Raw genomic sequence first — 27,544 nt, 5'->3', positions numbered from 1 at the left:
TCCCCATCCCGCTTCCTGCAGCAACCTAAGCCCCCATCCTTCCCCTCTTACTTCAAGCAAGGGGCGCAACGACTGGTTTTCGTTGTAGTGTTTTAAAATGGTGGGGGTAAGGGTTGGTGGTGGAAGGATTTCGAAGGGGAAGTTCCCAAACTCGTAGAGGGTTAGGGGTGGGGGTTTCGACCAAGCTAATTTGGGTTAGATTGGGGATGTGGAGGATGGGGGTGAAGGATGGTCGTAGTAGATTTCGGGGTTGGTGGCTGATGGGGGTGAAGGATGGGGGTAATGGTGGTCGTGGTTAGTGCTTGGATGGGGTTTGTTAGGGCTAGTGATGATGGGTGGGGCGAGGGCTAGTTGTGGTTGGGCAACGGTGGGGCGGCGATGGGATGAGGTCGGTGGGTTTTCTTAAAAAAAAATCAATTTTTTTATAAGAAAATTGCTAAAAAAATGACTATCACACTACAACATGTGTCAGAATTAACTTATTAAACAAGTTACCAACCGATCAAAAGGTTGTTTTATTTGTGGAAGACCAACCGACAAGGTCATTATATTTGCGGATTACCAGGTCATTTTATTCTTGACAATTTTTCCAAATAAATTTCATGTATGATATATGATAATTTTATTTTCTATAATTAAATACTCAGTAATTATTAAGCAAATACACGTTTGTATCCTATATAAACAAAATTTGTTTATATTAAGGGTTTTTTTATCTTTTTTGTAAATTTTAAGCAAAAACCCTCTTTCTCTCTCCTCTATCACCACTGAACCACCACCAGCATCACCTTTTGACTAGCACGACCACTAACACCATCATCCAACCATCGTACAATCACTACCACCACCCATCAACCACTACACCACTAGTTTCACTAGACAACCGTCGCACCTCCGCGAGCACCACCCTTTTCCTAAGGGGTTAATTTGGGCCCACTTTACATATGTCCTACTAAGGTGCCTTTTGTTTGGCTAGATAGTTTAGGCTCATGATGGTGGTCGGATGGTCGGCAAGGCCATAGGAGGGGAGGGGATGAGAGAGAAGGAAATTGTGGACATGGGAGGGAAGGAGAGAAAATTGAGTGGTCACGGGAGGGATGGTCGGCATTCGGCAAAGCCATGGGAAGGAGGGAGAGAGAAGTGATTTTGTTTTCCAAAAATCATTACATTAAAAAGAGAAGGTAATATAGGATATCAATGGGGCCTAGCTGATAATTAAATACTAAGTACTCCCTAAATCCCTCAATGATAGTCCCTTATGGGTAATTTTCAAAGAAATTAATAAACATAATAAGTACTATACTATAAGTACATTGGAAATGTAAATTTACATTAGGTATGCAAAAAAGTAGAGAGAGAAAATAATAAAATTACAAGGAAAAACAAATTTTACAAGGGAAAGGTAAATTTGCACAAATATTGTTGTAAATTAGAGGAAAAAAAAAAATGATGATACTTGAAAAAAGCAAATAAAACTATCATTTTGAGACTTAAAATTAGCCATAAAAGACTATCAATAAGGGACGAAAGAAGTAATTATTGAACATCTTTGGAGCATAATACACAATACATTGGACATGCATGGTTTCCCAAAAAATATTATATAACAAAATTCCTTAATTACATATGCTTTACCCATCATTAAGACCTGAAAATTTAAATGTAGGGCAATTTGGATTCAAAATACATACATTTCCGATCAACTAGACACGATATATGCTATTGCGTCTACACAACTTAGTACCTCACCTTCATCCTCCTTTGGACAGTACTCTAGCATTTAGCGATATTAGCTCCGCTTTAAATAAAGGTATCACATTTAACACAGCATCTCACCGATTATGGTTGAATTTGACTTGAATAACATAGCGCATTCTTATCTGATCTACATTGTAAACTATGTACTCGTTGTACCGTAGACTACCCTGAAGTAAATTATAAATGAGAGTATGAGACATTATGTATGAAATCAGAAGTGACACTCTCCCGAGAATTGTTGTTTAGCTAATATGTATTAGTTGCTTACCTTGACATCTTTCTTCTCTACTGGCTTTCCAAAGGGAACAACGACACCATCATCGAGCACCTGGGACTCCAACATATTTGGTTCTGTTGAACCAATTCCTTTCGTGCTGCCATGCAAAAAATTAATTTGAGAACAATGTGAAAGGGCAGGTACAACATTGGATTACATTAGGTTCCTAGATATAAAATAAATGAGTTTCAGATTTTTGATCGTACATCTCAGAGACATTTTACCATTCATTAAAGCTCAAGACAAATTCAGGCATAAAGTAACTTGATACATGTCATTCAGAAAACAACATTAGTCTTTCAGTTTCTAGGTTTTTGGTCTTCAAGTCCTAAATATGCATTTCCACAAATAAGAGAGAACTGTACCAAATGCAAAGAGGAAAGCAGGTAAATAAGAATTTGTATGCACTAGCACCATGACATGTTATACACAGCAACAGAACTTTTGTGTGTGTAGAAGAGGCAAGGAATGCGGGATTAGGTTTTTAAATTAAGCACTTTCAGCTGTCAATCAGATTGAACATGACAAAGAACTCATACAAGCAATATAATTGGCCTCACCTTAGCTTTCCTGCTGGTAATTTATCTGCATCGTACTTGGAATGTAGAAGCTCCTCCATCTCACCTAATGCCACCTGAAGGAAGAGGACAAAACAGTACCATAAGTCCATAACCATACAGATGGAAGATGAAGTTAGTTAACCCCCAAAGTACAAGAGTATAGTAGTAGTTTTAATTAGTTTGTCAACAGAAACAGGTCATTCAAGGCCTTAAAACAAACCCTTTCTGGGGGTGAACCTATCTAAATAACGTTTAAGAAATACAAAAACCATTATACACATGTGAAGTCATAGCTAAACATATCAGTAAAATGTGATTAAAATAGCAGAAAGATTATAATATAATTAAACTCTCATCATTAAAACTTTAAAAAGTGATAAAGCTACTAACAGGTACCTCACACAAAAGTAGAACGCCAGTAGGAGCACTACGGCTGGAAAAGCAGTAATTTGCACTCTTGGAGAACATGTCAGCGAAATAAACTCCTTTGCCAAACATATATCCTGTCACAGGTGCCTCAGGCGGAGCAATGCGCAAACCTGGATATAATGAAGTAGGGGCATTCAAAAGGAACATCAATAGTAACTTTGTGAGTAGCAAAAAACGATAAACTTGCTGGTCTTTTATAGGATTTAGTATTACCTTGAGATAAAATTCCAGTCCAGTTTGTAAGCCGAGAACCATGCCACAACAACATCCTATTTCTTGAGCTAGCAAACTGGTCAGAAACCAAAGCGAGTATATATAAATAGGCACTGAAATCAATCCTATACATAAGACATCTGGTGTAGAAATAATGCATTTATATTAATAGAAGCTTTGAGAAATTTACCTTTTTAAACTGCTCCTCTTCTCTCTGTCTAGACACTCTAAAAACTTGAACGATATCTACATTATAGTCTGAATGTGTTTTGGCATGAGTATTCTTTATATACTTCTGGATCTAAATAGAGAGAAAGTCAATCCATAAATCTAAAATTTCTGGAATAATATCTTTTACTAGAACTACAATATATCAACAGGGTTCACTAGTGTGATAGTGAGCAGGAACATTCACATCAGACACGTTTCAAGCCAAATGCTTGAGAGAATCTCAAAACATCAGTCACACATCAAGGGATGAAGTGCAACAGTGTAGACAACAGCATTGAAAGCAATTTCTTTCAGGGACTTTTACATGATGTATAGGAAATAAACCATGAATTCCCACACGAAGAATGCCACACACACACACAAAGGTATTTTTGAACATCTGAAAATATGGTACCAATGTAATACCATGGAGAATTCTTCTGAATCAACTTCTACAGGTATCAATTGACAATGAAGTCGTTCATACTGAGCATACAAGGGATCATCCTGCAACAATTTTCAAAGTCAATATATAGTACTTATACTGACAGGAAGATCACCTGAACCCATTTACACCAATTGAATTGGCCCAGAGAACAGGCTATCATGAGAATCCTAACAAACAAAAGGCTTAGTGTGTACCTGCATTCCCATATCATCACTCAACAATTTTGTCGCAAGCTCAATTTCACCCAATGCCTCAACCTAACAAATCAAAGCAGCAGCAGAGCCATTCAGTAACAATGAGCATCAAGCTTCTCTTGATAAACAATAATAAGACTGGAACTCAAAATTTGCAGGAAGATTCATACAATGAAAAGTTAATACCAACAAAGGTAACCAGATAATAAGAAAGCACTATTTGAAGTCAAAGGTTGCAACTATGAAAGCTTACCATTTCTAGTTTTTTTTTCAATTTTTGAGGCGTGTCAATGACAAACTCACCTGCCAGCATTTACAATTATATATATATTAAATGAAAGCTTAGCTATAGCCACACTCTATAATAGTGTTAAAGGGCCAACTGATACACATTTGTGAAACTTTGAAAGTAAAGGAAGGGCCAAAACAATGAAATCAAACTTCAAAATAATTCCACCTAGATGAGCAAAATTAACTTACGCATCTTCTTAAACCCAAAATCATGAGGAATGACAGTATAGAATTCCCTGAAAAAGATAGCAATGCATGGGTTTTACTAGAATGGACATGAAGAGGAATTCAAAAGACAAACAATAAATATATTCATATATAACAAGCTGACTAGATCTGCCAAGAAGTATCCAAGGAAATAGACACGGTGAACAGAAACTCACCCACTTAATTGCTCAACTAGCTTTTTATTTGATTGCCCAATGACTTCAGAAAGCCTCTTCAAAACATCATAACCCTACATCCAGGCAACAGGATCAAGAAACTGTAATCAAGTTGAGTGCATAACTGATGTAGGAAAGCAGACTATACAAATGAATATTTGATTAAACAATTGAAGAGCTGCTGAACAATGTAATTCACCATGAGGCCACCATCTTTTAAGTTGATTGGAAAATCAAAATGAAATTTCCTTAAATCAAACATATGAATAACCAGCATCAGAAATACTGGCATTTAAATCAAATTTTGGAAGTAGACAAACATGAGACAAGCATAAGCTTCTATAGATAGAAATAACCAGAGGGCAGGTTGGGATTTTTTAAGCCTTGATCAACTATTTGTGCTAAAATTGTAAATAATAACACTAGCACATTTATTCCAGAAATTTGGGCCTTGAAATGCACATCAATGTGAATATCTCAACACTTAGTAGTCACTCTGTATTATAATTGACAAGGTAAGGGTATCATCACTTCTTTTGGGGGGGAGAAGACAACTTCTTTGCAGCAAGTATACTATTATTACAATGACGTCATCATTTATTAGATAACAACAGATGCTACATAACCAGGACAACTTCAAGGTCTAATCAACATTTAAATTTTTACAATAAGGCAAAGTTTGAACAATAAATTTAAATAACCTTTAAAATTGTGGACTTGCTTAACTTTCCAAGTGGTAACTTCTCAGCATTGTATCCTGAACAATAAAAAGGAAAATACATTAAAAATATGAAACTAAAAGATAACACAAAATAGTTAATTAAGCAGGAAATAAGAGTGCTCTGTTGCAATCAATTTCTGAGAAACCAGCACATCACAACCCCTTTTCGGCTTTCCCCCCACACAAGAAAAATTGAACATCTGATAATGAAAGCAAACACTCAATGAAGATCTATGAATAACAAACACCAGAAACTACTTCTCAGCGCATATTACATTTTTTAGTAACAGTACAATCTTAAGTTTTTCCAAAGAAAAGCAAGATTAAAAAAATTAGGTATCTAGATATTGACCTATTTCCATCATCTGCTGCCTCATCATGCTGATATTGCATATAAGAGAAATAAACTTTGCAACACGTGGCTCAAGTTTGCTTTCCTGAAGTTGAATGTTAGTACAAGCAGACGCCTTCTCATGGTCCTGAAAGTGAACATAAACATAATATTTCAAGATCAGGAAAAATGAGCATCCAGCAACCAAAGTTATATACTATTATAAACTAACAACTTAAGCTACAAATACTGTATCCTAATCCTGACGTAATGACTCGTACACTATATTGTAACTCCCCAAGCATACCACAGATATCTGCATAAAGGAAGATGTAGTCTCCAAAACCTACTGCATCCAAATATTCAGGTAGAACAAAATATGTTCAATACAACAGAAAATGAACTCAATTTATACCTGTTCCTTCTCACTGTAATCCATTTCCAACCATGTGTAGCACTTTGGGTAAGAAACAAGATCTTTTCGATTGGACCAATGATTTTTTGTCTTGGCCAAAAACTTCGCCTCAAATTCTTCGGTAGCACTTTCCCGACATGAATAGGGACCAAACAACTTATCTTGACCCTTCACACCTACTCTGCCCCATCTATTGTAAACCATGTATAAACCACCACCATCAACTTCTGCACTTGTACAAGAAGCAGATAAATGGAATTTTGCTGAGCAGTGAAGGTGCAAGAAGCATAGACTAGCATTGACACTTTGACAGATATATAAATTCAAGAATAGAGGCCCTATAAAAATAATCAAATAAATCAATAACACTATGCAGTGATGAACATCACAGTGACATATTCTAATAAATAATTTGAAGATTTTGAACAAAAGAATTACAACCCATTTTCAAGGACTGGAAAAATATATTTATACTTATGTTTAACTTCACTAAATGAAAAAATAATATATAAATATATTTTTCTTTAAACATAAAATCTTTAGCATACCAAAGAGTGTTAAGTCAGTTAACAAACTCTTAAACTCACCGAGAACTTGAATCATATAAAACTTGTTGTTGTTGTCCCCTACATTGGTCTGGTTCAACATGGCATCATAAATGTCATCACCCTAACATCAAAAAAGTTCATTATCAGTACAACAGTACCTAAAGTGATTTTCACCCCCCACCCCTAAAAAAAAAAATTAAAATAAAATAAAATATATCCCTCATATCAACAAACTTAATCAAGTAAACAAAAGTTACCAGCTCCAGAACATGATATGAACTTTTTATATGGTCTGGAAGCCATTGATCCAAGACAGCTGAACCTTTCTTCGTCGCTTTCACCAGCTTCTCCTTCTTAACCTCCTTTAGCTGAACCTCTTCGTCTTGTTTATCTTCTTCTCCCTCTCTTCCTTTAGCTTAACATACCGCCACAATATTGAAATCATGAACCAGCAGAAGGATATATATATATATATATATATATATATATATATATATCAATGGAACTTGAAGTTGGTGGAAACCCTGTTGTATTATCCCCAAGGTTTCACTTTTCAACATTTATTCTTAATTGTGTAAGTTATCATAAGATTAAACTCCCTTTGACTTGAGATAAGTGTCATTACACTCAAGTTCTATTAATCCAAAACATTTATCAAATGCAAAATGTTATTGCAAAAGTAAATGTCACATTATAACATTAATGTAGGATTGTAGGCAATCTATATAAACAATGCAATATTTAGAACCTTTATGATACCAATGAAATTTCAACTAGGTTTATCCAACTCTTAATATGTGACAATAGATACTCCTTATAGTTAAACGGGACTTATATTTTGTACAAAGACTATATTTTCTCCAATGTACTAAAAGCAAAGTATAGAGTCCGCCTAGCTTGGGGACAATTAAAAAGAAATATTTGTATCAACCACATTGAGTTTGTTATATAAGGTGCAAACAATACATTCAAATGCGCTTCCTATTGACTATTAATCACATTTGGAATTTAATCCAAACCCATTAGCCTTTCTCAGTATACAATACACATAACATAACTACGCATTTGAAAATGTAACCTCTTCCAAACAAGCCAAATGAGTCAACCAACTTCTTGCGAAAGTCATAACAATTGTTAACTTCCATCAAAACCTAATGAAGTTGTTGTTTTGATACAATGTGAATTTCAATTTTTACTTTTTGAGTATCCTAATAGGCTAAAATCACAATGTTGTGCTTCATATCATTAAATTTCCAATCCACCATATAAAATTTGAAAATGAAACATACACAAAAACAAAATAACTCCGAAATCGAAAATCAACAATTGAAAACTGACAAGAAAATAGTAAGAAATATACCATCCCCATCAAGAGCAGAAGAATCACAAAGCCTTTGAATAATCTCTTTCTTAGTTCCAATACTAGAAACCCCTCTTTTAGAAGCTTCTTTGCGCAATTTCTGAATATTCATCCCTTGTAACTTCTCAATTTCACAAATTTCATCAGACCCATTTCCAATTTCCTCATTGATTCCATCTTCATCTATCCTTTCCCTCTTCTTCGCCGCCCTCATATTCGGAGCATCATCATCCTTGACAATGCCTTCTTTGCTACGGGCTTCTTCCAGCCTCCGCACCTACAATTCAATAAAACCCCAATTCATCATCGGTATAAAATTGTTCGAAAACAATATTAGTCGTGTTAGTGTTTTAAGAATGTATGACAAAATCACGCGCTTACCAAAGTGGGTTTAGTACCGGAAGTGTCAAGGGAGCGTTTGGAGAGTTCGGCTCGAAGTTCAAGGACTTTTAAATGGGTAGCCATTTTTGTAACAGAACAAGTAGAATAGTTTTTGCGGTGAGTTATGGAGTTGAGAGACAAAGGAAGTGCGGTTGAATTTAAGGAAGTTGGAATTTGAAATGAAAATTAGGAGAAGCTTGCCAAGGAAGGGAGAGACCGAGAGAGAGTTTTCAGTGGTGTGCACGATTGATTTTTTTGCTTTTTGGCGCCGGCTTCACAAATGTTAGGGTCTTTTTTCATCAGATTAATTTCAGTTCTATTTACTTCAATTCAGTTCACTTTAATTTATGTCTAATGATATTGCTAATGATATAAAGCCAAATTTCATACTTTTAAGCTTATATTACAACGACAATATAATAATAATAATAATATAACTAATATATAAAGCTAAACTTTTAGCCAGGTCACGACATTGCGACACTTGGCGTTCCAACTTTTCGCCAAATGTCGCGCCACGTTGGATAGATTTAAATAGACTTCATAAGATAAAAAAGTTAAATTAGAATTCTATTTGGATAGAATTTTAGGATAAAATTGTTAGTTTAGAGTTTTATTATCGATTAAATACCAATATTTCAAATGTACAAATTGAATTATAATTTCATTCAAAAAAAATTATTAGATTATAATTCTCAAAAATTATCATACAAATTTATTTTTTATATCATAAGAATTTTTGGAGCAAAGGAATTAGTTTAAACCGTAAAACATCCATTTATAATATATACTAATCGATTAAAATTATATACTTCATAATCTTATAGAATGGATAGCTGTCAATTAGGGTTGGGTCATGAAACATCTCGAATTGGGTCACTTCAGGTTACGAGTCAAAAAATGTTCAACCCTTGCCCAAAATTTTGGGTTCGGGTCAATCCAACGTGCTTTGAACATTTATTTTAGGGTTTTTTACATTATAACCCTCTAATTTTCTGTGTTCTACGATGTACCCTCCTTTTGAGAAATCCACATTGTAACCCCAAAATACGTTTAGTTTCTATACGGTAACCTTGTCATTATCTTGCCGCTAACAAATTCCGTTAGTGGGACCCACTCACCATTTAATAATATTTTTTAATCAATTTGGATGTTAAAAATGGTTCTGTTGAAGGTTTAGGGGGCTATTTTGTCCTTTAAAGATCCGAATTAAGCTCAGATTTAACAAAAACATTACATAAATGCCTCGTTTTGCAGATTAAAAAATATTTCAATTTGCGTGTTTACGTATTTAAGACGCAAAATGAGACATTTGCGTCATTTTTTTTGTCAAATTTGAGCTCAATTTGGTCCCATGAAAACCAAAATACCCCCAAAACCTTTAACGGGACGATTTTTAACACGCAAATCGATAAAAAATAATTATTAAGTGGAGAATAGGTTCTATTAACGGAATTTGTTAACGGCGGGATAACGGCAAGCTAAGGTTACCGTATAGAAACTAAATGTATTTTGGGGTTACAATGTGGATTTCTTAAAAAGGGGAGCACATCATAGAAAACGGAAAGTTGGAGGGTTATAATGTAGAAAAACCCTTTATTTTATTTAGTTTATTTTTTGCCTTTTTTTTTATATATATATTTTTAATGTATTAAAGCGAACATTTTCACCAACATTATTATTAGTCATTAGATGTATGCCTACTAGATAGCAAATCGTCAGAAAAGCACATCAATTCCTAACTAATTTTGTATCAATAATATATTTTAAATTTTGACATATAGATTATAAATTTATCTTAAAATTCAATAAACAACCCGGGCATTGCACGGGGCACAAAACTAGTAATAATAATAAAGAGATTGGTAGACGATTGGCTCTATTTTAAATTCATTCTAGTTTTATGTTTTTTTTTTTTGTTTTTTTTTTTTGGTTTTATTACTTTTTTTTTTAATTTTGATAATTTTTTACAAAGTGTTTTGTGTTCTTTTGTCATTTTAATATTATATTTTTTTTAATTATATAGTATATGTTTTTAAAATATTTTGGGGTTTCATGTTTTTAATATATTTTTCAAAAATATTTTAATTATATAGTATATTTTTCTTAAATATTTTCATATGTATATTTGTATATACACATATATATAATAATAAATAATCAAAGATCATTAATCCGTAGTTAAAAATCACTAATTAATAAGTTCAGTTCAGCTCTAATATGTTCAGTTCAGTTCAGTTCAACTCATTTCAGTCAATGAGAACAGGCCCTAATTAAATGGGGTATTTTTGTTTTTAATAAGGAAAAATTGGTTTTAATAATTTTATTTTTGGCAATTTACTTTAAAGAATCTCAATTTTTTATTATTCTTAAATAATTCCAGTTTTAAACCGTGTCTAATTTTAACTGTCTAACCGTTCAAAAAAAAATTAACTGTCTAAAATCGATCAACAACCTATTATAGCAGGAGATTACCCGACACACATCAAGTCATGATTGATAAAAAAAACTAAAAAAAAAAAAAAAAAAAAAAAAAAACAGCCCCACTCTCCTTCCCCCACCACACCACCGCAGTCCCACCGGAAAACTTCCCACTTCCTTCCCCGCCATCAAAATCAACCGTTTTACATGCAATAGCAACATCCATTAACTAAATTACATATACTTTACTATAATCAACAAGATAAGAAAATATGATTAACATAAACTTGAGAGTTTCCAAATTGATTAGAAAACAATGGCGGATCAAGGGGTACACTAATACCAAGAGACCGGTTGTATCATATACCCAGTTTCTTAGGTATCGTTATGTAGATAGCCCAAGGCCAATTCACTTTTTTGGTTGAGTTTAAGGTTGGGTGGGGCAATCAGGGGAGGCAGGGTGGCCAGGCTGTTCTTTTTATTATTACTAGGTTAGTAATTTTTAATAGAATAACTGTTTTCATATTAACACTACATTATTCGTTAGCTTTTGCCAATTATTAATACGTCTAAAATATTATGATGAATTTATGAAAGAACCTGTTAGCAAAATTTTTTAAAAAAAAAATTATGTACATCAGATCCAAGGCGCACTTAGGGTATTTTTTTGCTCATTTTTATTTCATAAAATGAGAAGGAAAAAAAATGTCAACTCAGCAAATAACTGCCTTTGGATACACTTATCTCTATTGACACCCGCATGTATATAAAAGGTGTTAATTGACTAGATATGTATCTTAAAATATGCATTTGTTAATATGCATATTTTTTTTATTTATTTCATTTCACTAATAAATTGGTATCGATCATTTATGCTTGTTAACCAAATGAATTTCTTAAAACGTAGTAATGTAGTACATTACACCATGTATGATTTTGTTTTTCCTAAAATTTATAGTTGTTAATATCTTTTGTGGAAGGATACACAAATCTTTTATTTTATCATAAGTAAGTTTTTAATATTTGATATTCAAATTACTTTCTTGGAGCTTCTAATATATAAATAAACAAATAAATCCTTATTGTAATTTTTGACTCAAATTTTGTTAAATATCTTATTCACTTTTATTGTTTACTTTTGCTTATATAGTTGTTAATATGTTATGAATACACATCAAATATTTTATTTATGTATAAATTTGTTATCTTTTATTTATGTACGGTAAAAGATTTGTTTCCAAAAATGATTTTGAAAAAAAAAAAACTAAGAACACACCAAGTGATGACACGTGTCATTATTGGTGAGTATTTTATTAGTATATAGTTATAGTTATTGATTATTAATGAATGATTGATTTATTTGTTTTCTTTTTTTTGACCAATTACTTTATAATACATGGCATTTTCGGCCATGTTTTGTTCACCTTATTTCCACTTATTTCAGGGTTAATAAGTTTAGATAAGGGTTAATAAGTTCGGATAAGATAAAGTTCAGGAAAAATAAGTTCAGATAAGTTGTGATATGGGTTAATCAGGGCTACCCAAGTTTAATTTATACCTAAAACAAGTTCTAATAAGGGCTAATAAGTTCAAATAAGTTCAGATAAATTCAAATAAGTTCAGATAAGATCAGATCATTTCAGATAAGTAAAAATCAGGTGAATTGAACACATTATTTGAACTTATCTTATTTATATGAACTTATTTGATTTTTTTTTTTTGAAGACACTTATTTGAATTTATTAGACCTTATTAAGACTTATTTTAATTGTAATAATTTGTAATTGGTTAACCCTTATTAGAACTTATTTTTTCTGAAATGAATTTATCTAAGCTTATTATACCCAAAATAAGGTGAACATGCCCTAAAGCCCCTAATTTAGTTAGACAATAAAGTTATATGATCACTTATTAAATTTTGATAAATTTTGATAAATTTTTAATTTTATTTATTATATATATTTTTTTAACTCGTGCATTTGCATGGGCACAATACGTATGTCGTATGTATATCTAAAAGAAAAAAGTGATGCGGTTAAAGTAACAGAAGTTAGAGAGAAATTAAAATATAAAATTAAAAATAGAATGCACAAAATTGCTCCATTCAAGAATTATAGTGTTGTGGTGAACAGTTGAAAAACAACTCTTAAATTATATAAAAGATTTGATGGTATATATTGTACCCATTTATCTAATACTTCTATCTCATTTCTATCCTATTTTATTTTAATAATAGATCAAATTGGCTAGGACAGCACAAATTATTGCTTGGGTGCATAAATGATGTCCATATAATATTACTATAGATTTATTTCAAACAATTTTATTAATTTTTCGATTGGTCATTATATATGTGATAAGGTAATATGAAAGCATGTATTCATTGGTTTATTGAAATTACTTTCCAAATAATTTTTAGTTCAAATACCATATATACTATGATATTAATAAAGAATTTCTAATCTTTATGTTAACTTACATGCATTCTTAGTTATTACACATACATGCATTGTGTACACAAAACGCTAGTTGAATAGGTGAAAACTTGTTATTTAGTACTTCTTCTGTTTCTATTTAGTTGACGCGTTTGATTTAGGCACATATATTAAGGAGAGGAGAGAGAGTGAGAGAGAATGAAAAAGCAAGTGGGCTAGCTTGTAAATACAAGGTAAAAAAGTTACCCCAAAAGGAAACGTGTCAACTAAAAAAAAACTTCCTAAAAAGAAATACGTGTCAACTAAAAAGAAACGAAGGTAGTATAATTTAGAGTGGTTTTGAGCATTGATTTTGTGAGGAATTGGTATCTTAGTTCACTATTTATTCTATTTTTATGCATTTTTGTGTATCTTATGCTTCAAAGTTGTTTGCGTCTTTGGTGTATATTGAGGTTCGAAGTTGACACTTTGAAGCTTTTGGATAAAGAAGCTGGAGGCGATATGAGGAAAGAAGGGAGCTATGAAAGAAAGAAGCAAGGAAAAGTGTCATGAAGTGAAATAAAAGCATTTAAAAGAATTTAATAAGGATTTTGCACAAGGGTCAACTTCAACTGACCATATCTTTTTTTCCACTCAATTTTTCAAGGTAATTATTCAAATATGAGATTAAAGATCATCTCAAGATCTTTCCAACAACTGGTCACATGCCTTATTTTGACGAGTAATGAAAAAGTTATGGTCTTTCAAAGAGAAGTTATTTCTATTAGAAAAATCACACATTCGTGCTGACCCGGCATGTCCACGTCTGTGCAAATGGGGGTTCTGGTAGATAGTAGCTAATGCCTCTATTTTTACAAGTCTGCACGTTTGTTTCAAACCGTTTACTCGTCTCTCCGTCCTTGTTATTTGGGGGAGTATAAATACCCCCCTTAGCTTCATTTGTACGGATCTTCTCCCTTATACTTTTTAGGCCCTTTCTCTCAATTAGATTACAACCCTGTTCTTTTGAGTTGTTCTACTATACTTTGCCTTGCTCTGCTGAAATCTGTTTGGCTCAGCAATGTGTGGAAGTCCTACTCTGCTAAAATCTGTTCTGCTCTGTCCTGCTCTACTCTACTCTGCCAGAAGCTCAAAAGAACAAGGTTGTAGATTATTAGACACTTTCTCTTAATTAGCAATGTAATACCCCGTATTTTTGAAACGTATTTTCTAATTAATTAATTAATTAATTAGTATTTTCTAAAAAGGGTATTTTAAGTAATTTATTTTTCTATTTGAATTTTGGAGCCAAAATGATATTTGAATTTTGGCGCCAAAAGTATTTTAAAACTAAATTATTATTTTTGGATTTTGGATAAGATTTATTATCCATTTATTTTATTTAAAAACCGGATTATTTATATATATTTCGGATATTTTAATTAAACAAAATTATATTTTATTATGGCCGAAAATTCCTAATTTAATGACTATGATTTTCGGATTATCTATGTATAGAAAATCTGATTTTCTTAGTTATTTTATTTAGTGAATAATTGGAATTTTATTAATTAATTATTTTATACAATAAATATTATTTACACAATTATTTTTAATTCCTTAAAACTAGCAAATTAATTCCCTAAATATCTAAAGCCACCATGATGGATTTTTGGGTGACTTATTTTGGTAAATTATATTTTTAATTATCTCTTTAAAATCTCTTATTTTCCTTAATTCTATTTCTCCATCTTTTTAATATCTAATCATCATATTTTCTTGCCATTCTTTCTTCTTAATTATTCCCCAAGTAATTCCAATGTCCTTATTATTTTTCATGACATACATACATTCCATATTCAATTATACACAATCACCTTAATATCCAAACTTTCCTTAATTCTTTTACTCACTTCTCCAAGTAATCTCTTAAACCCTACTTGCCATATTTCTTCCCACATTCTCTTGCTATAATTCTTGCATGAGCTAGCCTATAAATACCCCTTCATACCTCTCATATTCTTCACACCAAAACTCAATTCTCTTCTTCTCTCTTCTTCTCTCTTATTCTTCTTTTGCCTAAACCTTTTCATACTTTTCTTCTCCTCTTTTCTTACAAATATTATCTCGTATACCTTTGAAGCCAGTTTTCGGGCACTTCTGGTCAGTTTTTGGGATATTGATGTTCCAAAGAAGATTGTTCCTCTTGAAAAATCCTTGAGGTTAGGCTCAAGAATTACCCAATTCGTAGTTATATTGAAGGAGTTATGACCTCTGCAAGTTCTGCCTATTCTTTCCAACGAAAATTCAAAATCCTATTCTTTTATCTTCTTCATGGTTAGTTTTCTAAAATACAAATACCTATTTCAAAGCTATAATTTTATATTAAAGTATTATTTTAAAAGAGTTTTATAGTCCATGCACATTAGATTTGAGTTTATGATAACCTTATGGTTATGTTATTTGCAAGGTGTATTCGTGATTGAACTTTGAAAGTGGGAAGTGTTGATTGATATTCGGAATCAAGGGTCTTGAGGTTCTTTTTGTGTGGTTTTTCTAGCAAGGATCAAGGTACGTTTAGGTGGCTAGATACCTTTGAAAGTGATTAGTTTGAATAACATGTTTTACATGATTTGATTGGTGATTGAATTAAATTGATTTGAATTATGATTTTGAAATAAATTATGTTTGAAGATATTGATTTTAATAAAAGTATTTTGAATGATTGATTTTTAAATCATGTTTTGAATTACTTATCGTGTTTAAATAAAGGATTTGATTTTAAAAGGTTTGTTGAATTAAATAAAAGGTTTTTCAAGGAAGAGTTTTTGATTTTGAAAAGTTATTAATATGAGATTTTATTCTCAAGTATTTATTTACAAGGTTTAATTTTGAAAGCATGTGGAATTAATTAAAAAAGATTTTGAATTATATTGGAACTATTGGATATTAAAAGGATTTATTGAACCATTGAATTATTATTAATGCTTTATAAGCATGTTGGTAATCCCACTATGCGGATTTGGTTATTTGATAAGGCCTTGGACTTTGTATGACCGGGTCTTTCCTCAAGAATAGCCTTGTAATATAAGGAGACTAGCTTGGGGGTGTGCACACTTGGGTGAGGAATTGAATTAAAAGAAATTGGTTCTTAATAAAGGAATTGGTTTTATTAACTATTATTTTGAATATTGAATCATTAGAATCGGTTTTGGAATAATGAGTTTGAAATTATTGGATTAATTATTGGAATTGATTTTAAAAGCATGTTTGCAAATAAATTGAGTTTACATTATCTTGCACTTATCGTACTTAGCATATTTTGCTAATCCGTATTTCTTATTTGTTTTGGTTCGCCCTGTTTACCGTAATGGTAAGCAGTGTTGACTATTTTCAGGTGGAGTCATGAATGAGCATATGGGAGTCCCGGGATTTGCTTCACCTAGTTTTGGGAATGTTGGTCTCGTCTTTATTTGAGTACTCATAACAATGTTACTATTTTTATAAGTATTAATAAAAGAAAGTTGAGTTTCCGCTGCAAGTTTTGTTATTGAGTTAAGTATTTTGAGTAGCCTTGCGTAATCACGCGGCGGTAATACGCCCAAGTCTATCTCTACGGTATAATTATACGTATTATACTGGTATTTCTGTAGAGGGAGATTTGGGGGTGTTACAAGCAATATTGTAGAAGTTCATATGATTAGTTGATTTAATAGAATATCTCAAACTCAATCATTATAGAAGATAACTTCAAGCCTTGTTCTCTCAATTGCAAAATTTCTCCTCTAACTTTGGTTTATGAATTGCTTAGTGTTGTGTAGATTCGAATTTCGAAAGAAGGCAATGTTGAGCATCCATTCAATTACCCATAGTGTGTTCATGTTTTGCCCAATTTATCGATTCATGAGCTTGGTATGTGCGGAATCCCTATATCCCTAGCATTTCCTTCTCTTCGTGATTTCATTAGTCTAAACTAGTTAGTCCATAAATTTCTAATCCTTGCTATGGCCTAGCTTATTACAATTAATACTTGTCGATGATTCCCCTTAGTCCCTGAGGAAGAATGACTCTTACTTTAGTGATTCCCTTTATAAGTCCCTGTGGAAAAATGATCCTTACTTACCATTATGCTTAGGGTTTGTTATGTTCACCTTATTTCACTTATTTCAAGTCTAATAAGTTCAGATAAGTTCATTTCAGGAAAAATTATAAGTTCTGATAAGGATTGCCCAAGTTCAAATTAAATTACAACTAAAATAAGTTTTAATAAGTTCAGGTAAGTTCAGATAAAATCAAATAAGTTCAAATAAGTAAAAATCAGGTGAATAAAACACACCTTTAGACTAGTGGTTAGTTAGGTAGTTTGACTCTAGAATATTTGGCCAAACGACCGAATATCCCTTCTGTTAATAGGGAAGGGAATAGTGTCCACCTAAAAAGACTTGATTACCTCTCATGACATAATATTAGAATTACTAACAAAATTATTATTTTATGATTTATGTTTCTATCCCCACCTTTTTAAAAGTATGATTAAACTCTTATGCATAGTGTTGATGTTGAGATGATTATGCCCCTAAAAATGTTTAATGTTTATCCCTTTTAAAAGTACTACTACACTTTATGAATAGCGTTGAGACGATTATGCCCCTTAAAATGTTTATTTACATATTTACCATTCTAAAAGTGTGACTAAACTTTTATGAATAATATTGAGATGATTATATCCTTCAAATATTTATTTTATCTCTACCTTTTAAAAACTTTGAGAGGATCCTTATGAATAATGTTTAGACAATTATACCCTCTAAACTATATATACATTTTTGCCCTCATTGATGTTAGGTTTTTTTTTTAACTTTTAAGAACTGTGTGTGGACATTAATACCCCTAAAAATATTTATTTACCTTATTTTCCCTCATTTACGCTACTAATAACTGAAGTTGTAACATAAAGCCAAACTGAATGAACTTTCCGGACATGACTAGCTATAACGCACGCATTGCGCATGTTTATCGCCTTACTAGTAACAAGGAAAAATCATTGACATACATATGTCAATCAATCAGAAATTAAATTTATGATAATCATCAATTAAGCTAACAAATCACCTATTTTCAACGTATTGATTTCCTTTTATGCCCTCTTTTTTGAATAAAAAATGACATACAATATGTTAAAAATATTCATTTCTAGTATACATTTTCTTGAGAAGAAAAAATATATTTAAAAAACTAGGAAGAATAAAAAAAAAATAAAAAAAAACAAAAAAAAAACTCAAGTATTCCCTCTCTTCAAACCTAGCCACCATAGTTAAACTTAAGGGTTGCCATCAATTTTATTGATGATAAGCCCCAAATTCTCTTTCAATTTAATGTTGCCTTTAGCCAATAAAGATAACTAATATAGTATGGTGATTATATTCAATTCCTTCATAGTGGAATTTTAGTGTTATTTGTTTGTTTGTTATTCGTGTGTGAAGGGATACAAATTTGAAACATTCGTCGTGCAAATTAAACTGGTGAATGTGTGTCTGTTGGTTTAAGGGTGCAAAATTTTAAAACATTCATCTTGCAAATTTGCCGATCTTGACGATCTGCCAAAATTTTATCACTTTTGCGACTATACATCAATGGAGCTCCGTCAAGAGTGATGCAAAGCATCTAAAATTTTTTAGGAGCAGTTCAGAAGCAATGTCATTAGTTTAGGAGTGTTTATACTTGCATGTATTGAGAGTTTAGATTTGTCAAGTGATGATTGTAAGTGACGAATAACTATTATTATTTAATAAAATCACCCCTCTTTATTCAATTTTTGTATAAAAAAAAAAATTCTTATATTAAAAAAAATGATTTTTTTTAATATAAGATGGTGGAAGAGAGGGGCAAGCCCCTAAGAAATAGAAAACAAAACAAAGGCAACAAAAACAAAGAAAAACAGAAAACGAAAAACAAACACAACTAGAAAGCAACTACTAAACTAGTCAATCAGCCCTCAAGGTCTAGCAGACTTATTCCTATGCTCCGGCACCATCCTCGGTAAAGCAACGTTCCCCAAGTCCTCCAATAAAACTACATGAAGGTCACGAGGGACCACCTCTATCATGACAAGATTTTGAGCCGCCGTCACACCATAGTTAGCAAGCTAGTCCGCCGCACGATTAGCTTCCCTATAATAATGTGACACTTTGACTTCCCAATCCCTGCCCTCCATAAGAGCTTTACACTTACGGATCAAATGTGTATATGGAGAATTGCGTGGAGTTTCTTCCAACAACATGTTAGCCACCACATCCGAGTCCACCGAAATGATCACTCTTCGATGACCCCCTTCCCATGCTATCATTAATCCCCTCATCACTGCCAAAAGTTCTGCCTTCGTACAAGAACAAACTCTACACTTCATGGCAAAGCACTCGAAGAGTTCCCCACTGCTACCACGAATTAGGCCACCCGCACCGGCTGGGCCTGGATTCCCCTTGGACGCGCCATCTGCGTTAAGCTTCACCCACCCAGTATCTGGTTGCTGCCATCTTATATAAACCTACACACGTTTGCGCTTCCCAGATTGAAGGAGTAACACCTATCCCCTTTCCATAGCTTGTTTCACCAAACCTATTCTTCCAAATATGAAGCTAATTTGATCAATGGGAATTCTAGGCTCAGCATTAAAATTCCTCTCATTGCGCCACCTCCAAAGCCACCAATACACCATGGCAAATACTCTCAGCCATTCTTCCCCTCTATTATCATCCCCAACAGTGGAATTATCAAGAATCCAATCCAAGGTTCCAGCGCTACTTGTGAAGCTATTCACCCCCAATTTCTGCCAAATTACCTTAGCCGCTGGACACTCTTTGAGGATGTGTTGCACCGTTTCTTCACCACCTCCGCAAATCATACACCTAGGATCGTCTGAGAGACCTCTTATAAATCTGTTTTTATTAGTCAAAAGGCGATCTTGAGCAGCTAGCCATAAGAAAAATTTTATCCTCTGAGGAACAGGAATTCGCCAAATTAATCTCCATCCTCTAACACTTTCAATCTCACCGGCATTATCATCACGAATAATTGCAATGGTCGATTTTATTGTAAAGCCACCAGAAGATGATCCTTTCCAATATACCTCATCGACAACATCCTCATCCTCGACCACAAAATTTGAGGCTATCTTTCCTAGGACTTGTTTAGGTAAATTTTCAGTAAATAATTCGACCTTCCAACCCGAATTAAAATCCCACATTTCCTTGACAGTCATGTCTTGGACTTGCAAAGGTGGATCCCTATTAGCATAACTGAGAAACGGTTCCTCCGTAGCCCATTGATGATGCCAGGAGAAGGTACGAGAACCATTGCCAACCGCCATATTAATCCCCTTCCGAACAATGTCAACACTACTCATGATTCCTTTCCAAACACTAGAAGCATTCGATTTGTCTTTGAACATATCCAAGTCGCACCTTTTCTCACAGTACTTGGCACAGATAATCCTAGACCATAGAGCATTTGGTTCAGCAAGAAGTATCCATCCAAGCTTAGCCAGAAACACCTTATTAGCTTCACGCATAGAGTTGAAGCCTAGACCTCCTAATTCCTTTGGCCGAGTGATGTTTTCCCAGGAAACCATATGGATTCTTCTTTTATCCTCCAATTCACCCCACAAGAATTTTCGATTTCTCTTACAGGTACTCCTTGGGAGTTTAACCGATTGCATAGTATAACCAGGAATGGTACTCAAGGTGGATTGAATCAAAGTTGCTCTTCTCGCAATAGACAAAGTTCTCATCTTCCATCCTGCTAATTTGCCGTTAACTTTATAAACTAAGTATTGATATTCTCTTTTTGAAGGTCGCCCAGTGACATAGGAACACCCAAATACGTCCCAAAATATTCAGTGCTTTCCATGCCAAGCTGAGAACACACCTTGTCTCTCGTGTCATAATTCGTATTTCCAGAAAAATACACCTTCAATTTGGCTGCACTAACCCTACTCCCAGAAGCTTCACAAAATTTGTTCAAGAATTGTTGTATTAAGATGGCTTGGTCCTCCGAAGCCTCACTAAAGAGAACCAAATCGTCTGCAAAAGCCAGATTCGAAACTGCTGGCCCGTTCCTACTTGCTCTAACTGGCTTCCAACTACCCAACTTAACCTCACGGTTTATTAGATGTGCTAGCCTCTCCATACAAATCACATAAATGTACGGGGAAAGGGGATCTCCCTATCGAATCCCTCTTGTCGGTGAAAAAGCTTCCATAGGTTTCCCATTCCACAATATTCTAAGCTTAGCCGTTTTGCTACAATTCATATATAGTAATTTCCACCATAGCTTGCGGTAACCTTAATTCCAACAAGGGATCTCGAATAAAGTCCCATCGAAGGCGGTCATAAGCTTTCTCAAAGTCTATTTTTATAGCCATAACCCCACTTCTTCCTTGCTTACCCTTCATTATGTGTAACATCTCTTGCATTATGACTACATTGTCCGTAATTTGGCATCTTGGCACAAAGCTACACTGAGTAAGAGAGATAAGAGTAGGCAACACAGGTTTTAACCGATTAACAATAACCTTTGTTACTATCTTATAGGTGATGTTACATAAACCAATAGGGTGAAATTGGTTGGCTTTCTTCGGCGTGTCCACCTTCAAGATGAGAACAAGGAAAGCATCATTAAGTCCATCTGGGAAGTCCCTTCCTTCTAGCACATCTTTCACCATCTTCACCAAGCTTGGATGTACTAACTCCCAATATTTTTGATAGAACAGAGGCTGGAATCCGTCAGGCCCCTGGAGCCTTGTATGGCTGCATACTCTTGAGAGCGGCTTGCACCTCACAAGAACTAAAAATTCGGTTTAGCCTATCAAAGTCAGCGCTAGAAATCTTTGGGAAGTAATCTGGCAGCAATCTTGTATTTTCAATTCCAGTATGTTCTTCCTGAAATAATCCTTTCTAATACTCTAATACAAGATCTTTGACTTCGCTTTGCTCAGTAATCCAATCTCCATTTTCATTTTGAGAGTTTCTGTACGGTTATGGCGCCTTCAACTGACTGTCGACAAATGAAAATATCGAGTATTTCGATCTCCATCTCTGATATCTTCCATTCGAGATTTCTGAAAACATAAAATCTCTTCTGCATTCAACACTTCATCCATTTGTCTCCTCAAATCAGCTTTTAGCTTCACAAGATGGGGGTTTCTCCCTTTCGCGAGTTCTCTTTGCACCCTCTCCAACCTCGCCCAAAGCTCAGACTTTTTTTCGAAAAATATTATAAAAAATCTCCTTGTTCCACTTATCTAAGTCTCTGGCGAAATCTTTCAAAAAAGGAACAATGGGAACATCACTCTTCCAACGTTCTTGAACAAAGTCATAAAATGATTTATGGGTTAGCCACGCCGCTTGAAATCTAAAGGGTTTCACTGCCGTGGGCACTGGGGCAAAACCAGACGTGCTTATCAGAATTGGGCAATGATTCGACTGAGATTTTGGTAAGTTGCGGACTGCCCCTTCCTCAAATCTAAGCCTCCAACTGTCATTAGCCAATCCTCTGTCCAAACGGGCTGATTTGAATGTTGCAGGGGTTAAACCTCGAAACCAGGTGTGCAAAGGGCCCGAACACCCCAAATCCATAAGCTGCATATTTTCCACCCAGTTACAAAAATCCCTACACCGTCTTTGCATCTCATTCCCACCAATACCATTCCTTTCCTCCATCAACAAGGTATCATTGAAATCCCCTGCTAGAAGCCAGGGGCCATTGTAAGATTTTTTTATTCCTCCAACTCGTCCCAAAGCTGACTTCTCAAAGTTGAATTTGGACTTGCATATACGGCCGAGAAGAGCCATGGATCTTCACCTTCTTTTTTAATCAACACTGTTAGATGTTGGGTATTTTCATCATAAACCGAAACTGCAACCTTATCATCTCTACAGAACATCCAGATGCCACCACTAAACCCTTGTGCTTCAACTCGTCTCTGACTCGAAAAGCCAATTCTGTTACAAATTTCTTGAGCTTGATCACCACTCATGTGGGTTTCCACTAAAACCGTAATAGACGGATCATTAATTCTGATTAATTCTTTAATAATTGTAAATTTATTCCCTACACCTTGAACATTCCAAATCAATATTTTTATGGACATATTAAACATCGGAAAATTTGGAAATCTATCATACACGTTTAGAGGAACGTTAGGCAACAGACTTAGGAAGGCCTTCTGGAGAGCCCTCATCGGTCCGTCTATCTCCAATGGGAGTGAGAAGTTCGCCAGCATACAAGGTGGATCGTGTTCCGGGGGGATGTATGAACTGAACTCGATCATCGCCTTGTTTGCTATAGGGTGTACCACCATCAAGCTCGGTCCCTCTGTTGGGTAATCCACAAAGGTCTCGTAACTCGGGGGGATTCTCGATTCTAGTGTGACCGGAATTTGCCAAGGATTCATTATGACTAAGTTCAGAATTTTTCACGCCCTCTTTTGGAAGTTGAATTTCTGCTTGAGTCACAATTGCTTCTTCTAATAAATTCTCTTTTCCACTTTTTCCAACGAGCTTAGAATATGTAGAAATATTCGAATCCGATATTTTGAAGCTATGCTTAGCAGTAGAAAACACTCTATTTTTGGAAGATAAAGGAACTCTATTATCTTTTCCTAAATTTTTTGAAGAACTAGGAAGGTTAATATTCTGAGGAGATTTCCTTTGATTATCTCTTAAAATCTTTTTGTTATTAAGAATCCGATCTTTGACCAAGTCCACATGATTATTAATCTCATGGGGAATTTCCTCTAAATCAGCTTGATTTTCTTCCTTTAAATTGTCCCTTTCCAAATTAATTGGATTCTCCTCAATCATCTAATTTCTTTCCATACTGCCACTTCCCAAATTCAGATCCGAATTATTCCCTTGCACATCTTCAGTCTCCATTCTGTCACTTTCCCTAAATTCCTCTGCAATGTAGTCCCCTTGATTAGTCTTTTGGGCTACTTCACCTTTGCCAGAGCTAGTACCACCCTCACTTAGGTTCGTTTTCCTCGAGTTAACTTGAGCAAAATTGCCCTCTCCAGAGGGGTCCTCATTACCTATGATAGCAAACCTAGAATCTGTAGCATTACTTGACTTAGCCCTCGAACCCAAGTTCTGCTTGTTCCCATTAAAAACCTCAGACTTTTTGTTTGTAACATTCGCTTGAGGACCTTGCTTACTGGCCTGTTTAACTTTGCCACCTCCTTGCACTTGCCTATTGGGACCTACCTTATTCTTTTGAGCAGGCTTCCTCCCTGGTCATTGAACCAGCATCACATCACCGAATTTATCACTCTCATCAGGCCTTTTTCCTTGAACTTGACTCTTGTCAAAGACACCCCTATCAATTTGTTCATGATGCCCCTTGTGTATCTGTTCTGCATTTTCTTCAAACACTGGGCATTCTCCATCTTTATGCCCAAGCCTACCACATTTAAAACATAACATCCGAAGTCTCTAATACTGTATGCGCCATACTTTCCCATTCATCTTGAATTTTGATAACAAAGGTTTTGTAAGATCCACTTCAATGCAAAACCGAACATATTGTCCTCTGTCCTGACTCAGTATTCCTATCAATTTTAATTACCCTTCCAATTTTGGAGCCTATCTGAAAAGGAAGTCCCTATCGAAGTATTCAACTGAAAGTTGAGGAATTCTCACCCAAGCTGTGAGTTTTTTGATCGGTTCTTCATCCGAAACAAAGTTAGGAACCCATTTCCGGATAGTTAAGTAACTATCTCCAATCATCCATGGTCCCTCCATAAGTACAAACTCATAATCCTCCTTGTTATTGAATCGAACCACATGATAAGCGTGCCCTACATCAGTTAAGGCTATGTCCCCTTTCAAACTCCATTTGAGTTTCAAGCACTTCACCAGGACTTCATAACTGAGTCTTCTATCAAATAATTTGATAATCAGAGCATCCTTCCAAGGGCTTCTTAACCTACGTTTTTCTTCCTTGGTTAGGTAAATTATTGGACAACTCTCGTCATCCGAATCACAATCCAAAGGAATGTCATCGTCTGATACAGGATCCTCCTCATTCAATACACCTTTCATACAGAGGATTGATGCTCCTATCAAACCCTTGTGCCATCCGGCTATACGACCTAGGTTGAGTGCCTCCATTCGAATGATAATTTGTCTTAGGAACAAATGACAATTCCTCCATATCTACCTCTTGTGAGGTTTCCATCGTACTATCTTTATCAAACTCCTCCAGATCTTGTTGCCCTCCCTTAAATTTCTTATTCGACCTTTGGAGAAGGTCACTTTCTTCGCTCGATAGGCTATTTTTTCTCTCAGTTTCGCTCGTCATAAAGTATGAATATTGTAAAAAAAAAAAAAAAAATTAAAAAAATAAAAAAAAATTAAAATTTATTACTTTGTACTTCAAATAATCTTACACAAACTTTAAATAGAAAACGACATAAATCAATTCAAGCTACCTCAATTTGTCTCTCATGTCAACCCGTGCCAACAAATGGCTCGTGCAACCTTCTTTGCATTAGGCACAACTATGTCATGTGGTCTGCCCTGAACATACTCTACTACTCTTAGCTAGGCAAAGTCGCAAAGATGGCCAACATATTTAACTTTAATTTGACCATACTCTACTTAATATAGATCAAGATACAAACTTTACACATGGGTTAATCCAGATCCGATATGAATCCCTCAAATCATAAATTTTAAAAAATTTAATAAAGACAAGCGAACAATTAAAGAGACGACAATTGATCCATTGTAAAATAACCTAAGATGCCAAGGCGATGATGAGTCGAACCAACATCATACTCCAATCCATCCACATATATATCACATATGTGATGCTGAAAGCTAATTAATAGTAAGTCATCACTAACAAAAATTCCCAAAGACAAACAAATGCTAAAAAAAACCTACACTTTAGGCAAGTAAAGATAACTTCATGCACGCTTACTACCGTAAGACTTTTAACATGCAACTATAAACTAACTATATTTCATACTATACCAACATACTCGATCATTATCAACACATTTTTAAGTAGAAAAAAATAAAAATGGAGTGTTCTGAAGTGCCTGAAATTGTCAGAAATCGATCTGATCAAAGAAGCAAAGAGAGCAGGGTTTGACGGTTTTGATTCCCTAGTAAGACCACAATTATATTAGGTACATGGAAATATATACGTCATAATGATGATATAAATAGCGTAAGATATGGTTTTTCTTGTATTACTTTTGTTTTCTTGCTGTTCTTTACTTGCCCTTTTAACTTGGGGAAAAGTCAAACGTATGCATCAAGTAGTTGTAGAAATTTGGACCCAATTCTACTTAAAATTAAATAGATATGAGTATTTGAACAAATAAAGCATTTAAGTTTAGTACCAATTTAGAGTGTTTACATCATTTTACATGTTTGGATAGATATTGATGAGTACTATAGTATTTATGCCCTTAGATTTGGCATTGACATCATCCACAATCTATGCACTTGAGACATTTTGCTCTAACATGTGGTGAAGATGATGATGCCTGGCCTGCGTAAATTTTTAAGGTAAAATTGACATTGGTTTATTGACATCTAAAATTGTTTTTAAGATCATAACGTCATTTTTTTTAAAACGTATGAATGGTCTAATTAGATTCTTTATCAAATCTATCCAAACAAGACATTTCATCAAACATAGTTATTAAGATGAATTAAAATTTACTTGAGTAGTGTATTCCTTTTTTTTTTTTTATGATAAATAGCTAGCTAGTGCTCTCTATGTTTCAAAAAGGCACTACCTATTAATATTTGTCGGTTTATGTTGTCAAAATCTGAAAATTAACCCGGCCACTTCATTTGAATTGAATCCGTATGAAGTTCCAATGCAAGCTTGTATTAATGCAATAAAATGGAGTAATTTGCAGGAGTACTCGATCTTATTGAAATTAAAGCTAAAATTGGCATATTATAGACCTAGATATTACTTGTATATATCTAAGGCCAATTAAAAGTTCTTCCTTTAAGAATTATTGCTCATGCAAGAATAACAAATCGTTTGTTCAATTGTTCATCACCCTCATACTTGTAAAAAATTTGATATAATCCTGAGGATAGGTAATCAAGTCAAAAAGGCTTCTCAATATGTTTTGCCCCCGCTTGAAATTAAAAAAAAAAAAAAAAA

The 27,544-nt window shown here is 34.0% G+C and overlaps 2 protein-coding genes across 2 annotated transcripts; both read right to left on the bottom strand.

Moving 5' to 3' along the window:
• Window positions 1-1,548: 1,548 nt before the first annotated feature.
• Window positions 1,549-8,745, bottom strand: LOC145572108 (poly [ADP-ribose] polymerase 2-like). Its single transcript, XM_081631133.1, has 18 exons — window positions 8,520-8,745; window positions 8,139-8,415; window positions 7,036-7,193; window positions 6,818-6,899; window positions 6,231-6,457; window positions 5,837-5,963; window positions 5,465-5,520; window positions 4,764-4,837; window positions 4,570-4,616; window positions 4,343-4,392; window positions 4,090-4,152; window positions 3,874-3,954; window positions 3,428-3,538; window positions 3,238-3,313; window positions 2,992-3,134; window positions 2,596-2,669; window positions 2,027-2,132; window positions 1,549-1,925 (listed from the first exon to the last, which is right to left on the bottom strand). Exons 1-18 carry the CDS (start codon window positions 8,601-8,603, stop codon window positions 1,833-1,835), a joined length of 1,929 nt encoding a protein of 642 aa, XP_081487259.1. The 5' UTR covers window positions 8,604-8,745; the 3' UTR covers window positions 1,549-1,832.
• A 13,857-nt stretch (window positions 8,746-22,602) lies between these two features.
• LOC145570949 (uncharacterized) lies at window positions 22,603-23,202 on the bottom strand. The gene has a single exon (XM_081630065.1). The coding sequence runs from the start codon at window positions 23,200-23,202 to the stop codon at window positions 22,603-22,605; it is 600 nt and encodes a 199-aa protein (XP_081486191.1).
• Between the last annotated feature and the right edge of the window lie 4,342 nt (window positions 23,203-27,544).

The sequence above is a fragment of the Chenopodium album genome, chromosome 12, assembly GCF_948465745.1.
Source record: "Chenopodium album chromosome 12, dcCheAlbu1.1, whole genome shotgun sequence".
NCBI classification, from domain to species: domain Eukaryota; kingdom Viridiplantae; phylum Streptophyta; class Magnoliopsida; order Caryophyllales; family Amaranthaceae; genus Chenopodium; species Chenopodium album.
Note: the sequence above shows the minus strand (reverse complement) of the source record. Positions and strands in the feature narration are given on the sequence as shown.